Source organism: Sebastes fasciatus, chromosome 16 (assembly GCF_043250625.1).
Source record: "Sebastes fasciatus isolate fSebFas1 chromosome 16, fSebFas1.pri, whole genome shotgun sequence".
Taxonomy (NCBI): Eukaryota; Metazoa; Chordata; class Actinopteri; order Perciformes; family Sebastidae; genus Sebastes; species Sebastes fasciatus.
This window is the reverse complement of record NC_133810.1, coordinates 20,718,191-20,734,796: the sequence shown is the minus strand read 5'-3', so window position 1 is coordinate 20,734,796 and position 16,606 is coordinate 20,718,191. Positions and strand designations below refer to the sequence as shown.

Below are 16,606 nucleotides of genomic sequence, written 5' to 3'. Positions count from 1 at the left end.
CCACGGGTGTTTGCATTTCCCTGTTTTTTTGTTGTTTTCTTCGCTCTGTCTGACACACTGAGCCACATATTCTATTAAGACATGTGTTACAGTCAGCATCACTCTGAAAATGTGCCATTGGTGATTTTCCCATCAAAATAAGCAATCATAGAAATCCTACAATATGACAAATATCAAAGTAAAACTATTATTATCTATAACAATTCATATGAACATTACAGGGATATTGACGATATATCATATAAGAGATAAACAGCAATATTGTCTGCATTTTATCAGAGAAATGCTTTATTGTATATAAGTGGCATATCACAGATAGTTGTTGTCTAATGATCCTGATGATGATTATTGTGGGTGACCGCAGTGTGACTTGAAGTCCTGGTTTATTGCTTCCCAGCTGCTGTGTAATCTGAGCCATGGATAGCAACAGCCGGGGTGGGCGACAGTCGGGGTGTTTGGTGGGGGGATTTAGGGCTTTTCCTCTCCGTCTTTACTCTCTCTCTCTCTCTCTCTCTCTCTCTCTCTCTCTCAAACTTAATATTTAAATATAGTGCACGCAGTGCCGTGCAGTGGAGTGGTCTTGGAACATGATGGCAGAATGCAGGTTTTGGATATTTTTGGGAATTGTAACTATTCTCGGGACTTTAATGGTTCAGGGTAAGTGGCGCAGTGGCACGGACTCATCGGATGGCTGGCTGCCTTCTTATCTATCAAAATAATCGTGTAACTGTCATGTCAGGCAGAAGATCAGTGTTCAGACAGACAATCAGCTCTAAAACTCTTACTACACTGATTAGCATGCCAGAGGAAACTTTATATACTTTATTTTTGTATGACTTTGTATAGAATTTGGCCAACAAGGCAAACGAAAGCATGTTGGGGTTTGTCTCTGCTCGTATACAGTAATGCACTTTTATGCATAACTATTGATACTGATGACAAAGACCTTCTGTTCCATAACCTGTCCCATGATTAAGCATTATTTTGAGTCCAGCCAATGCAATTTATCAGATGAGTATGAAAAAGTAAGTTAGCATCAAGTGAGGCAGAAGGTCATCTGTGCTTTGTTGTGTGAGCAGCGGTACTCGAGTGTGGAAAGCTGTTCTGCGTGGCGCAGATGGGGTTCTGCAACAGGAGGGTAACAGAAGCTCAGAAAGGCTACAGCTGCAGTGGAAACAGAAGTGAAAGCCTGGATGTGATTGAAGTTTAAAAACATGATTCTTCAAATCCATTTGGCCACTCAGAAGGAAAAGGTATGACGAGTTGCTCTCAACAGCTGTGGGCAAATCCTCCTGGAGTCCATCATCGCCTTGGGAGAGGTCACTGGAGTAGTTTAAATACTCCTCGGTGACAAGGTGCCAGCAAGATAGAAATGATATCAAGGTGATATCATTGGTCTGACATGTTTCCCACGTTTCTTGAATATCACATGGAGATTGGGAACAGTGCTGTTGGATTGGTGTGCCTGCACCACTCAACCTCCCTCAGAAAGCATACATTAGGATGTTGGAAATAAGGCTGGGGACGTCCAGGAGGAACAATGAAGATGCATTGTCGTAGCAATTTACTCATCATGACATGATCACTGTCGGATGGAAAACTTGAGAACTTGAGTTGAGGCTTTTGTCATCCATTTGATCCATACTCACAGAGCAACAGCTGTACGGGCGGCTGTGGCTCAGAGGGTAGAGCAGGTTGTCCACCAATCGGAAGGTCGGTGGTTCGATCCCCGGCTGCTCCGGGTCACATGTCGATGTGTCCATGAGCAAGACACTTAACCCCAAATTGCTCCTGGAGGCATAGCCATCGGTGTGTGAATGAGTATTTAGATTAAATCCTGATGGGCAAAGTTGGCACCTTAGTAGCCTCTGCCATCAGTGTATGAATGTGTGTGTAAATGGGTGAATACTGACATGTAGTGTAAAGCGCTTTGAGTGGTCGGAAGACTAGAAAAGCGCTATATAAGTCCAAGTCCATTTACCATTTACTTACAATCTTAATATTAAGTCAAACTCAATCACGGTGTGATATTAGTTCTGGTATTAGGAATGAATTCTCCTCCTCCTTTGGTCCTCATCGAGTTGTGATAATCAGACCATGATGTAGTAATCTCTATAAACAGATTCTGCATGTAGAATCTGTAGGCAACGGGACAATATTTTGGCATTGGAGGCATTCTGGTTTTCGTTTGTAGTTCAAGTAGAATCACGCTCAAGTAGGCTTTGGTTGAATGCAGGTAAACAGTCAGTTTGTAAACATTCTATTGTCTGACGATGATTTAGGTTTTTATTGGTTTAAAATTAGCTTGCAAACTGGCTACTTGTTAAATAATACGGTTTTACACGCTGTCTCTCAACTCAAATTCCAGTCTCGCATCTCAAGTTGCTAATCGAACTGTAAACAATGAAAAGGAAGTCTTGGCCTGGATATCTGCTGGCTACACCGGAACCCCAGAGATATAGCCCCTTGCCCCCAGAGGCTTATCCGTCGTCTGATAGCTGATGGGTTCAGAGATTGATGATGAAGTGGACTTGAATGCAACTGACTGCTAACAGGTCTGAGATGCTTACTTGAAGATGGACCCGACACGTTCTTCTTCTTGCTAGATAAAATTTAAATCTCTTTGCTTCTCATGTTCAAAAAAGGTTGCACGAATAGGAGTGTGCATTGGACAATTGCACACAGTCAACTAGGGTGAGCTTGGATTGCCTTTACCCCAGTCAAACAGTGATGTTGTAATGTTTACCTATGTGGCCGTGTTGTTCTGACCCATCATGCTGCCTGCCTGCCTTCTGGTCACCTTAAAGGTTCAGCTCAGTCAAATCTCACTTACAGCTAGTGCTCTCTAGCATTTCATTGTGAGATATCTAACCCATTTGACCATTTTGATCAGCCTTGCATCCCCTCAGTTGTCACCTGCAGGCTCTGCCTCTAGTTTTCCATCATCACTCTCCTGTCTCTCTCTGAGCAGCCAAAGGAAGTGACCAGGTCAAAGCGTAGATGCCAAACATTGACCACACTTTGTATCCACATGATAATGTAACTGATCCATGAACTGGATTTAGAAGTACATCACATACTATGCAACTCACATCGCAGACTTTAAAAGTCAGTATTCCTGAAAATCTTCCGTTAGGCAGCAGAGCATGGCGGCTGGCTAGATAGAGAGCTCTGTACAGTCGGACAAATAAACCTCCCCTAAATTCAAAGTAAGCGAGTGTTCAAGTTTTAAATGATCTGGATGTCACCTGGATTGTGGTTGCATCTGCTGCCTGCTTGACACCAACTGCTACCATCATTAATTAATTCCGTCTGTACGAGGGACTACCAAGGCTAACGAGGGACTACCAAGGCTAGGTGTCAAAGTGGCAGCCTGGAGAATGAGAATTCTCGGTCACTGCCAAAGACATCAAGAACTCCCAGCAAGCATGCTAGTGCTGTGGGAACTAACGCACAGGCATCGATCACAGGGACGTTCCACACCAACAGAAATGGACGTACTGAGGAGAGATGCTGGACAGTGCTGGCGAGTGAGCCAGATGTATGGTGGACTGAGATAGCTGGAAGCTCCGCTTGAAAGCCCGTCTGAGGACAACCCAATGATATCAATTCCGATAGTTGTATTATCACTCTTTTACATCCACTACTATTGTTTTTTGTTATTAGTCCTACTTTTATTAGTTATTACAGCTGCTGTACTATTATTGTGGTTGCTTCTCTCTTTCTCTCTCTCTCTTTCTTTCTTTCTTTCTTTCTTTCTTTCTTTCTCTCTTTCTTTCTCTCTCTCGCTCTCTCTCTCTCTCTCTCTCTCTCTCTCTCTCTCTCTTCCCCCAGCCGGTCTCGGCAGATGGCTTCCCACCCAGAGCCCGGTTCTGCTCCAGGTTTCTTCCTGCTAAACGGGGAGTTTTTCCTGGCCACAGCGCGCTTGGTGGATCTTGTTGGGTCTTGTTGGGTCTCTAAACTATGGTGTACGGTCTAAGACCTGCTCAATAAATAGAGCGTCTCGAGATAACTTCTGTTATGATTTGACGCTATACAAAAATAAATTGAATTGAATTGAATTGAAATGAGTACAGTATGAATGAGCTAAAACGAAGACCAGAAAGATGCAAGGAAAGCAAGAAACAGAAGGAAAGGCTCAAAGCGACACGAACGAAGACAAAAACAAAGAAGATGGCGGAGACGATGCAACGGAGGCCCTTCATGAGGGATTAAAAAACCCTAACCATAAGTACACAAATCAGCAACTTGAGAAGAGAATTAAAAGCGGACTTTACATCATTCAAAGATGATTCAAGCGGGACATGAGAGAAGAGCTGGCCAAATTCAAAGTGAAGTGAATCATCAGGTGGCGGCGAACACACAAGCAATACAAGACCAAAATAAAAAGATGGAGGCAGCCACCACCCGAATAGAGGAGCTTGAAACATGGAGTGCTGCTGCGAACAACGTACTCCAAGAAACACTGAAAGATCAGACGATACTTTTTGACAAACTGAATGACCTGGAGTCCAGATCCCGAAGAAATAATCTTTGGATATACGTTGTGCCGGAGGGTGCGGAAGGCAGCTCAGTACCTCAGTTTGTGGAGAAACTGCTCAGAAGTGAAATGTCAGTCCCTGTAACGACAGATTTACAGATTCAAGGAGCACACAGAGCCCTGGCACAGAAACCTAGCCCCAGCTCACCTCCAAGATCCATAATTGTCCACTTTCTCCAGTTTAAAGTAAAAGAGATGGTTCTCAAACAGGCATGGCAAAAGAAGATCCAACTTAGAGAACGAATGCTGTATTTTGACCACGATTACACTACCGCTGTAGTACAACAACATAAGGCATACAAACATGTTAAAAGTATCCTAAAAGAGGAAGGAATCCGCTTTCAGACACCATTCACCAAGATGCGTATTCACTGGGACAGCGGACCCCTACCACAATGCAAGGGAAGCCGTTCGAGAGCTACAACGGAGAGGCTACAAAGTGGAAGAGCCGCGGGGAGAGACGGACGCTGCTTGAACAACTCCGCCAAACGGCGCCGTGGCAGCTCGTCGGGAGACACAGTGAATCAGAGACAGTTAGACGGGCACGGGAGCGCCTCCAAGAATTCCAACGAAAGACTCATGCTTGAACTGAGATATGATTACGAAGGTACGCATAGACATGGATAATACAGTGGTCTCCGCCACAATCTGCTAGAATACTGAGTCCATGGAATCCTAGGTTTACAAATAAATGCATAGATATGCATATTCATAGACAAATTCATTTATAAGCCTAGTTCTAAGAATATCACCAAGCATCACATACCTCATGTGAGTGTAATTAATGTTGATTTAATAAAACTTTCTGTGCTAGATAATTCCGACTGTTAGGGAGATTAGCTGCCCTGTATTGGAGAGACACAAAATAAAACAATCACAGCAGAAATATCATTGGACGAGATAGAGAAGGCAATTGGTAGGATGAAAACAAACAAGGCCCCAGGTAGCGACGGTTTCCCTATAGAATGGTATAAAATATTCCGTAATGAGCTGAAGCCACTTCTTCTGAGAACCTTTAACTGGATTATCAAAGAAGGCAAGACACCCCCATCATGGAAAGAGACAATTATAACACTAATCCCCAAAGAGAACAAAGAGAAGGAAAATTGTACCAACAACAGACCGATATCAATTCTAAATGTGGACTATAAATTATATACCTCAAATCTATTTACTTTAGAAACCTGGTATACTCTTACCAGACAACTTAAATTGAATAATGGACAAAAAGTGTTAAGATGGATAGCTATGGATGGTGAATTTAAACCAGGGATGTATGACTCAACATTTAAAGAATGGATGAAAAAAGGAATGACTGTGTTTTGTACTGTTACTAAAAATGGAGACCTAAGAAGTTTTCAAGATTTGAAGGATAGATTTGCACTTGGCAACCAAGACTTGTTTAGATATCTCCAACTGAGAGAATATTACAACAAAAAAGTAAAATGGGAGGCACCAGAAGAAAAGAATCCAGTGGTAGAAGTGATAGTCAATGCGTATCATCAAAAAACATCAAGGATTATTTCTAAACTTTATCATAGTTTAATGGAATGTCAAGCTAAAACTACATCTTATGTGAAATTTAACTGGGAAAAGGAAATGGACATCAAAATCTCAGAAGAAAAATGGCATGATATGTGTGTAACACTACAGACATCCACTAATTCACAATTGTGGAGAAAATTTAATTGGAAAAATCTGATTTGTTTCTTCATTACGCCTAACATAAAAAGCAAGCAAATTCTAAGGCAACAAACATGCTGGAGACAATGTTGCCATACAGACGCAAATCATGCACATATCTTCTGAAGTTGCCCAAAAATAGAACCATTTTGGGACAGAGTGAATTCAGTATTAAAGGAGGTATTATGATATATAATCATCAAGAAATGTTCCATTTTATACCTGGGTGATATAACTACAGTGGTGCTGAAGGAAGATCAGTACTTGGTTAAAATCCTACTCACAGCTGGCAGAAAGGCCATTACAAGAAAATGGCTTGTAGCAGACACCCCCAGACTTAGTCAATGGTTAGACATAGTACAGGAAATATTTGTGATGGAGAAAATGACTTATTCTCTAAGAGTGAAAGAAGATGAGTTTAACCGAAAATGGGAAAAATGGATTAGGTATAGAAATAAAGACATAAGCACTGTATCAGTGTATTGACAATACTGTAAGTTATTTGAAAATGTTTTAATAAGAAAATAACCCTGTATACTGCATCATCAATTGTAAACTGAACCCCTTGCTGCACTGTTGCAAGTTTTGTTGTTATATTTGTGTTTTATTTGTGTATGCATAAAAGCAATAAAGACTTAAGTGACAAAAAAAAAGGTCAACATTCCTCACTCTGTCACTATATAGTGGCGCTACTTACTGTTTAATGTACTTATGATGTTCATTTTGTTTGAATTCTGGTACGTAAAAATATGCAACACCAGCATTGCTTTGGAAATGTGCCTTTGCAGCCATCCATCATTTGATGAAACACACAGGAATGACACTTTTTCCATCCTTGTGTCAAGTGTAATATTTAATACTATTTAATCATTAACATCTGGCAAACCCTTGGGAAGTGAGACATCTCACCACTGTCATTACACTGCCGACTACACAAATTGTCCCATGGGAGTTACGATTACAGCTCAAAACTATGTGACATATTTGTGCCTGATTGAACCAGGCAGTTCCGGGGATGAATCGATCACGGGAGACATTTTTGCATAATGATGGTATTGATGATTATGGTACATGACCTGAGTGTGACTTAAAGTCCTAGTTTAGAGTTTCCCAGCTGCTGTGTAATCTGAGCTATTGATAGTGACAGCTGGGAGGGAAGAGCCAATGTGTCGGAAATAACCCCTGCCTTAGTCTCTCTTCAAGTTTATACTGACATATAGCGTAGCTGAGGAGTACAGAGTGATCGCGCCATTGCCATTAAGTGCGGCTTTGAGCGTGGTTACTAGTCTTTAGACTCTTCATTCACTGGCTCATCTCTCTGTCCTGAGGTTGGTGTTTGTCTCAAAGCATGTGCAGCCACACAGCAAAACATTCACGTCATTTTAACTATAAAATGTTCAGAAACATTTAATCTTAAATGTATGTACATGTAGACGACATCAACACAAAATATATTTGAAGACTAAAAACACAATACTGTCTTCTAGGATCTGGCGGAATCTATTGGTGAGGTTGCAGATTGCAACCAACTGAAACTGAAAGACTCCCATTTGCCAAGCGTGTGGGAGAACTACAGTGGCAGACGCGAAAACCAGTGGAAAACTCCGGGGTCTGAAAAGTGAAGCCAATGCGGAAGTGCTTTTAAACTTTCTTCTTTCTAAACATTCTTTCTAATAGCCAGCAGGGGGCGACTCCTGTGGTTGCAAAAAGAAGTTTGATTGTTCAGAAGTCTATAAGAAAATGACCCTACTTCTCACTGGATTTATTACCTCAGTAAACATTGTAAACATGAGTTTATGGTCTCAATCGCTAGTTTCAAGTCTTCTTCAATACAGCACGGTGTTCGTTTAGTAAATTATGGTCTCATTTAGAGTAAAAATAGACTATAAATCAGGGTATGCTTTAGGGTGTGGCTACGTTGTGATTGACAGGTCACTACCACGGCGTTGTCCGGTCTGGGAGTTGTCCATGTTTTTGTCTTCGTAACATTTGGTCGCCTAAAAATGTCTTATTCAGCGTTCGGTTGTCCATAGCTCAATCCTCTCGTATCATTTCTGGTTGCAAAAAAACAAGATGCCGATGGGCAAAATGCCGAACTCGAGGTTTCAAAACGGCATTCCACAAACAAGTGGGTGTGACTACGTCCACTTCTTATATAGTCTATGGAGAAAACGTAAAACGCGAATGGCCTGACCTAGAGCAAGTGTTTGGTTTGTCCGCTCTGGGCTACTGTAGAAACATGGCGGCCGACTGCGTGAAGAGGACCTGCTCCTTATGTAGATATAAACGGCTCATTCTAAGGTAACGAAAACACGATTCTTATTTTCAGGTGATAATACACTAAAGAAAACATAATATATATGTTATATATATGTACATATATATATATATATTATATATATACGTATATATATACATACATACATATACATATACATATACATAAACATATATTTATATAATGTATTCCATTCTGCAAATAGATCCCCCTAAATGCTACACACTGGTCCTTTTAAGGTAAAACATTTTTCAAAAGTATTCATAATAAAATAGTTATGGGGTGTACCATGCTAGAAAAGTGATGTGATTAAGTCACATGATGTCAAGTCAGCTTAAAGCTCAGTTTGTTCCCATTATGGGTTGTTTAACTGAGGAGAGACACATGATATTTTACATGTTTAAGAATACAGTACATGTGTTTCTAAAGTACAAAAGAAATAACTTATTTTGCATCTTCACTGTGTTTTCTCCTCATTGTTGAGAGCATTTTTTCTGTATAATTATGTCAAAAGAAACTATTCAATAAGCTATGGACAAGATTTGAAAGATCACAGTGTGTTGGTGTTAATATTTGAGAGTACTGATATGCACTTTTAAATCAACTGTCTCAAACTTAGTTTACCCGCCTTTCAGACTGACCACTTTTTCAGATGTTTCTCTCCCTCCCGTCATGAAATATTAATCAAACATAATTCCAACACATTATGCACACAAACTCACTCCATTTCTCATCTATTTCTGTTCATGCAGTGCAGTGCAATGAGGAGACCAAGCTGATAGGCGACTTGTTCAGTAACTACAGCAAGAATATTCGCCCGGTGGTTCATCCTGAAGACAAGCTGGAAATTCAGATCAAGCTGACCCTCACTAACCTCATCTCCCTGGTGAGATATACACAATTCTTTCAAAGAAAGTAGTTCACCATCATTCCCACAGTGCATGATCAACACCTAAATAATCATGCTGCTTCTTCAATTCACATTCTTCACAGAATGAAAAGGAGGAGACTCTTACGACCAATGTGTGGATTGAGATTGTGAGTTTTCCCTCTCTTCATATTTATGTTTTTGTGTTGTTTGTACAAATCCTGGCAAATACTTTTGGGAGTAAGGTTCATTTTGCCTCCCAGACTCCTTTGTGTCTAGTTTTTAACGTCACTGGTGAACTTTCTCTCAAATGTTATCCACAGCAATGGACTGATTATCGCCTTTCCTGGGAGCCATCTGACTATTATGGCATTGATGTTATCCGTGTCCCATGCCTCACTGTTTGGCTTCCTGACATTGTCCTTGAGAACAAGTAAGAACATAACAAAAGAGGATTGAAATCCTGTATTTTTTCCCCTGCCTGCAGTGTCATCATAAAACCACCTAGTCTGGTGTCAACTGTTTCTGTTCTTTATCCTCAATCTCTGCAGCATTGATGGCAAGTTTGATGTCGCTTACTACGCCAATGTGCTGATCAGCAGCAGTGGTTGGATGTACTGGCTGCCTCCTGCTATCTATCGCAGCACTTGTGCCATTGAGATCACCTACTTCCCATTTGATTATCAAAACTGCACGCTAGCATTCAGGTGTGATATAATTATATCACTTCAAAATATGTTTATACTTGCTGATTTATTAGTTTGTTTTATTTCGTAGGTGAAGCATGGATGGGTTAAACCATAGACTGCATATACTGTATAGATGGATGATGCGTCTCCACCTCCTCCCACTGTACAAAAGTGAAGTCAAACTATCCCGCATAAGGGAGCTGCCATCTTGAGATTTTGACGTCATTTGAAGCCGGATACGCAGTAGTGATCAGGGGGCTGGAGCCGCGGTATTAAGGTCCCGCCCACACACCCGTCTGAGCCAATCATGAGCCGAGCACAGTGTGAGCCACCTCGCTGCTACATTAGCACCATGGTAGCTGTTTGGCTAGAAAGACACAAACACTAACCATAATATCTCTATAACTACATTTATCATCAAACTGACACATGTTCTATTACACAGAATTATGACAGTTGTGGAAAGGTAAAGTTACATCTCCTCTCTCGTACAATTCCCGAGCCTCCGGTTCTGCGACTACTTCACTCAGAGCAGCAGTCAGTCACAGCTGTCAATCATGACGTCCTGCTCCCTTTTTATAGCATCAAATAACTCATTCAAACCAAACTTATCCGAAAAATGAACACTTGAACATACATCAGCCTGATAAGAACTACCTAATATGATAGAAACCATCTTTGGGGGAAAAAAATTATTTGACTTTGACTTTTTATTTTGACCCATGTCCCATCTGCTAACATGGAGGGGCAGGATTTATGACCTATACTGCAGCCAGCCACCAGCAGACCACTTTTGGGGAACTGTCATGTAGTCCATCTTTGTATACAGTCTATGGTTAAACCTATAGTGAAACCCATTAGAGGGCTATGCACATGCTCATATAACTGGACTAACATCCAGGTGACAACAATTTTCCGTTCTATTCTATCCTCCTTGCCACGATCCCTAGATCGCAGACGTACAGCGCCAATGAAGTGGACCTAATCTTGGCTGTTGGAGACACAGGGGACACTATTGAGTGGGTGGACATTGATCCCGAGGCTTTCACAGGTGCAGTACATCCACATTCAATACTCCCAATATTCAAAACACATAATTCATTCCCCAGCTTATTAGTTTTCACCCCTCAGAGAATGGCGAGTGGGCAATCGTCCATCGTCCCGGCAGGAAGATGATCAACAAGCGGTATTCCCCAGACGACCTGGAGTATCAGGAGATCCTGTTCAATCTGGTCATCCAAAGGAAGCCCCTCTTCTACGTCATCAACATCATCCTGCCCTGCTCCCTCATCTCCTCGCTGGTGGTGTTGGCCTACTTCCTACCTGCACAAGGTCAGTAAACCCATTGTCTAATTCCCTACAGCTATTATTGCAGCGGTTATTATTGTTTCAAATGGGGTGATATTGCAAGAATGTTATGACATACCAAGTCTCATAATGTTTTGTACTTTGAACCTAAAACAAAAATAATAATTAACAATTCCTTCAGTTTCAATATGATCCTCGCGGCCCGACGTTGTCAGTGCTCGGGCCCTAATTCTAGTTACTCTTAGACTGGCCAAAATAAAAAAGACTAGCATTTAGAAGTAGCTTTTGTATTGGCATTGTTGGAGTAAGTATAGTAAATAAGTAAGTAAGTATGTTGTCAGAAAAGGTTTTAAAAAGGATCCGTGATGCTTGTTTTCAGGTATTAATCAAATGTGTTACTTGGTGACATCACCATGTTACGGAAGAAAAGGCGGGAATTCAATCAAGGCGTTTCAGACAGTTCAGGAGCAGTGTTTCTGTGGGGGAGAGTAACTCCCTATGGCGTGGACTTTAGGCTTTGTTACTTTGCAGACCATTTACATGCACAAAAAAACTATATAACACACTAAAGGAAAGGGAAAAAGAACAAAAGCAAAATAGGTCCTATTTGAGAAAACACTGGTGTGCCTTTGCAGATTTGTTTTCAGTGTATTGTATCGTTTGATGTTATTACATTACATTATAACTACTGTAAATAAAAGCCTTTTTGAATATGCTACGTAGCATTATTTGCTGCATATAAAGAGCCTGTGCATAGCAAACGTACTGAAAGTATTGGGACCCAAAGCTGGTATGTTTTTTTTTATTTGGCGTGGTCTTCTGTCTCACAAGCATCTGCTGTCTCCTTCACAGCCGGGGGACAAAAGTTGACTGTATCCATCTCTGTCTTGCTGGCTCAGACTGTCTTCCTCTTTCTCATTGCTCAGAAGATCCCTGAGACGTCTCTCTCTGTCCCTCTCATCGGCAAGTGAGTCAGCGTGTGTTCTCTGCTGTCCTCTGCTGGATATCCTTTTTCTTTAATCCACACAGTTTGAGTCCTCCTCTCTGACACAGATCTTCTCTTTGTCTTCCTCAGGTACCTGATCTTTGTTATGTCTGTCACTACTCTCATTGCCACGAATCAAATCGTGGTGCTGAACTTCTCCCTGCGCAGCCCCAGCACTCACACCATGTCCCATACCATCAAACATGTAAGTTCATCCTATGCGGTTGAGTCAAATGTGTCGATTCAAGTGCTTTTTTGTGTGAACTAACTACTGTTGTCTTCCCTGCCTCCTGTAGATATTCCTAGAAATGGTACCTCGCTTCCTGGGGATGGCCCCACTGGTGGATGACAGTGAGGTGACAACGGAGGTGAACGGCGTGAGGGAGCGCCGGCGCAGCTCTTTTGGCCTCATGCAGAGAGCAGAGGAATATGTACTGAAACAACCTCGCAGTGAGATGATGTTTGACAAACAAAGAGAGAGGCATGGTCTCACACGGTCGATTGGTAAGACATCTATTTTTAAAACGATGACCCGGCTCTAAAATCTGACCAGCCATTAAAGGAACAGTGTGTAACTTTTAGGGGGCTCTATTGGCAGAAATGGAATATAACATTAATAAGTATGTTTTCTCTCTCTCTCTCTCTCTCTCTCTCTCTCTCAAACCAACCGGTCGTGGCAGATGGCCGCCCACCCAGAGCCCAGTTCTGCTCCAGGTTTCTTCCTGCTAAACGGGGAGTTTTTCCTGGCCACAGTGCACTCCGTTGCAATGCTCTTGGTGGGATCTCTTGTTGGGTCTCTAAACTATAGAGTACGGTCTAAGACCTGCTCTATATATAAAGCGTCTCGAGATAACTTCTGTTATGATTTGACGCTATATAAAAATAAATTGAATTGAATTGAATTTCTTTAGTGTATAATCACCTGGAAATACGTATCATTGTGTTTTCGTTACCTTAGAATAAGCCGTTTATATCTACGGAGCTCGCCGTCATCTTTCTACAGTAGCCCAGACAGACAAACACTGGCTGTAGATGGGGCCATTTGCGTTTTCTCGTCGGCCACCGTAGTTCTCCTACACGCTTGGCACGCAGGAAAAATTTCAGCTAGATGGCGCCAGATCATACACACTGCAAGTCCCAGTCTGATTACTAAACACATTGTTTGTTTTTTTTGTATAAATATCATGATATAAATGTTATTTTCTGTGTAGTTTGTATCACATGTATTCATATCCTTTATATTAGCCACTTATTTATGTATTACAAACGTATTTTATGTCGTTTAACACCTTTATTTTGCCTCGTCACCATCAAAGAAGTCTGTGTCTGCCTCAGGTAATGCTGTGGCATACTGTTATCTAACTGTCAATGTTTCCTTCCCCCTAGTGGATAATATGGACATCAGCAGCACAGCCAACCTGTATAAGAGTTTGGCCCAAGCTGCACCCGAGATCAAGCAATGTGTGGACGCCTGCAACTTTATTGCTGAGAGTACAAGACAACAAAATAACATTGGATCTGTGAGTGTTACTTTAAACTTTATCTGCCTAGCCAGCATGTATGTGATCTCAATTATGTTTTTAAGTGATTGCATGTTTTACCATCTGTATTTTTTAGACTAACTATTATCTTATTATCTATTTAATTTATATTCACTTTATTTCCAAATACAGGAAATTGAAAGCTGGGTACTGATTGGGAAGATGATCGACAAGGTGTGTTTCTGGGCCGCCATTCTCCTCTTCATCATTGGCACAGTGTGGATCTTCTTAACAGGACACTTCAACCGGGCGCCTGAATTTCCATTTCCTGGGCAGACCAAAAAATATGTTCCAAGTTAAGAAAAAAACAAAACCTTTTGCACTGATGAAACCTTTCCAAGGGTCACTGTGCCTCATGCTGTCTGTAAGGCAGAACGATCTTGAACATTGAGTCCCAGGCTCATATTCAGGGTTGAGTTAACAGGGCTTTAATAACACAGATTTAACAGCAAATCTGTCTGTGTTCATGTTCACAGCTCAGACTTTGTGAACACTTGTCAGGCAGCAGAGGGTTTTCATTCAAACTTACAACTTAGTTCCTCATCTTAGTGTAAGTTCTTTGGATGTATAGGCTGCATTAAATGGGTGGATACGGTCTAGTTTTTAAATAAGTGATGTTTTAAATCATAATCATCATTATTAAGTACAATTATTTATATTATTTATATATAATTAGTATAGTATTATTTTTTTTGTGGCATAAAAGACTCAACAGTGTGAGTTGGTGTATTTGAAGGAAAATGCTGAAGGTGATTCACCACCATGCTGAGGAAGTTATTTCTGTTGCAGCGAAGAACCTTTCAAATTAAAACTACGACGGCGTTATGTACTGTATTACATGTGTAGAACTGGACTCCTAAATATCAATAAGGAAGGTTCCTTAACTGATGAACTGATTCTATTTACATGTGATGTGCTAAAGTTGTCCACCCTTCATGGGTTTATAAGAATCATCCATGTATCACACTGCAAAACATATAAGTTTCCCTGCATGTACCATGTCTTATGTACATGTAACTTGAGCCAGCCGACTCTGAATCAAAGCCTTATTCTTCCTACTATGACTTATTTATTAGAAAGTATTGTTAGGATTAGATGGCTTGAAGGGACATTATCTTGATTCATGTTTCTTAAATAAATATTTAATTTTGTGCATCATGACTTGCCTAATCAATTCATTACAAAGTGTGAGTTGTGTGTAAACCATCCTGACACATGAAATTAGTTTTAATCTTGAATTGAATGTCAAAGTAGTTGTGTATGTAGTCTTTCATTCATACATCAGATTGGCCCAAAATGCATCTTATAAAAGAGAGAAAATTATCAGATAAGCAGTCACAGCAGCATTATGGTTAAATGTACTCTGTGTGTGTGTGTGTGTGTGTGTGTGTGTGTGTGTGTGTGTGTGTGTGTGTGTGTGTGTGTCTGCTATTCTTCAGGGCTGTTGAAAGTTCAGTACGCTCAGCTGAAAGTGTAAATATAATGTAAAACTCTGGATCCTTTGTAAAGTAATGATATAATGCATATGTCCATTGTGTTTAATAAACTTCTGAATTTTCAACTTCTTCATGCCCGTTCTCTTTATGTCTGGTTGTGTGCAAGTCAGTGGGTATTCATGTGAAAAACAAAGGCATACACATTGAATTGAATTGGATTTGTAATCAGGTTATCTTATTTTTATTGTGTATGTATCAGCTGGATCCTTAACAAACAGGTTAATTATCTTAAGATCTTAAAATCTTGATTTATTCTTAAACTCAGCATGCTCAGCCTCAATAATATGATGCACTGCTGTGAATTATTTTTATATCTCCAGTTAGACTTTTGGTGTAAGTGTGGTTGAACACCTCCATGTGGTGTGAAAATGCACTACACTAAAGTAGACAAGGCTTATTTCCCTAATAACAGTGCCACTCCAGACCAACAAGGTTCATAGCTGGTCTAATTTTAAATTACCTCAAACTGTCACCACACTGTTCAGTTTTTACTTACATCTTGTAAGTATTTACTTATATCTGATGATAGTTTATTTTACCAGTCCACCTCAGTTAAAATGTTCCACTAAAAATATGTCTGTTTATTTAGAGGCCTCATTGAGTTTACAGGCTCACAAGCTTGTGAAGAGTAAGGGGGAAAACACCACAAAGAAGTTACCACATAAGGGGAAAGGGTGGCCTTTTAGCTACTGACGCAATGTATTTTTTTCATATTTTATTTTGAAAGTTCAATACAGAACTTACATAAACATGTTCAGATTGCTTTTTCTTTATAAAACATTCAGCAAATATATCTCACAGTATAAAGATAAAATACATTATACAACAAATACAATTTAAGGAAAGGAAAAGATGAATAAAAACAAAAACAAAAAAACAATCAGGGTCTGTTAAACATGGAATACATTTGAAATGTCTAAATAATCTAATAGTTGAGTTTTGAGTTTTCAATCAAGCAGTATCTTCAAATCTGTATCTTTAAAAATATAAAAGGACGGTATTCTTTTAAGCCATATCATTTTATGGATATACTATTTTGCTAAGATATTAATCAAATTAATTGTGTAAATTTCACCTGCTGAAAAACTGGGGTTACTAATGCAATCAATGAATAAACTTTTATGAAAGGTTCCTCCATCCCTTGTCGTCATTTTAATTTCATCAACTGTCTTGAGAAGGGTGTGGTTAGAGCTGATTGGCTAGTGATCAGCCAATGAC

At 40.3% G+C, this 16,606-nt stretch overlaps 1 protein-coding gene across 2 annotated transcripts; it reads left to right on the top strand.

Moving 5' to 3' along the window:
• Positions 1–527: 527 nt before the first annotated feature.
• On the top strand, positions 528–15,450 carry chrne (cholinergic receptor, nicotinic, epsilon). 2 transcript variants are annotated; one of them, XM_074609974.1, is made up of 12 exons: positions 528–657; positions 9,254–9,387; positions 9,495–9,539; positions 9,693–9,802; positions 9,921–10,076; positions 11,009–11,109; positions 11,190–11,390; positions 12,219–12,333; positions 12,442–12,556; positions 12,648–12,855; positions 13,738–13,871; positions 14,025–15,450. In XM_074609974.1, exons 1-12 carry the CDS (start codon positions 588–590, stop codon positions 14,190–14,192), a joined length of 1,557 nt encoding a protein of 518 aa, XP_074466075.1. In that variant the 5' UTR covers positions 528–587; the 3' UTR covers positions 14,193–15,450. The 2 variants fall into 2 exon arrangements, with proteins under 2 accessions (XP_074466075.1, XP_074466076.1); XM_074609975.1 differs by lacking the exons at positions 13,738–13,871; positions 14,025–15,450 and adding an exon at positions 13,032–13,731.
• The last annotated feature ends 1,156 nt before the right edge of the window (positions 15,451–16,606 follow it).

Bases quoted from the DNA above. Each gene is read 5' to 3' on its own strand.
- chrne (XM_074609974.1), top strand. From the start codon at position 588: ATGATGGCAGAATGCAGGTTTTGGATATTTTTGGGAATTGTAACTATT. The intron at 9,388-9,494 runs GTGAGATATACA...CATTCTTCACAG, and splicing joins TCACTAACCTCATCTCCCTG to AATGAAAAGGAGGAGACTCT. The intron at 11,391-12,218 runs GTCAGTAAACCC...TCTCCTTCACAG, and splicing joins CTACTTCCTACCTGCACAAG to CCGGGGGACAAAAGTTGACT.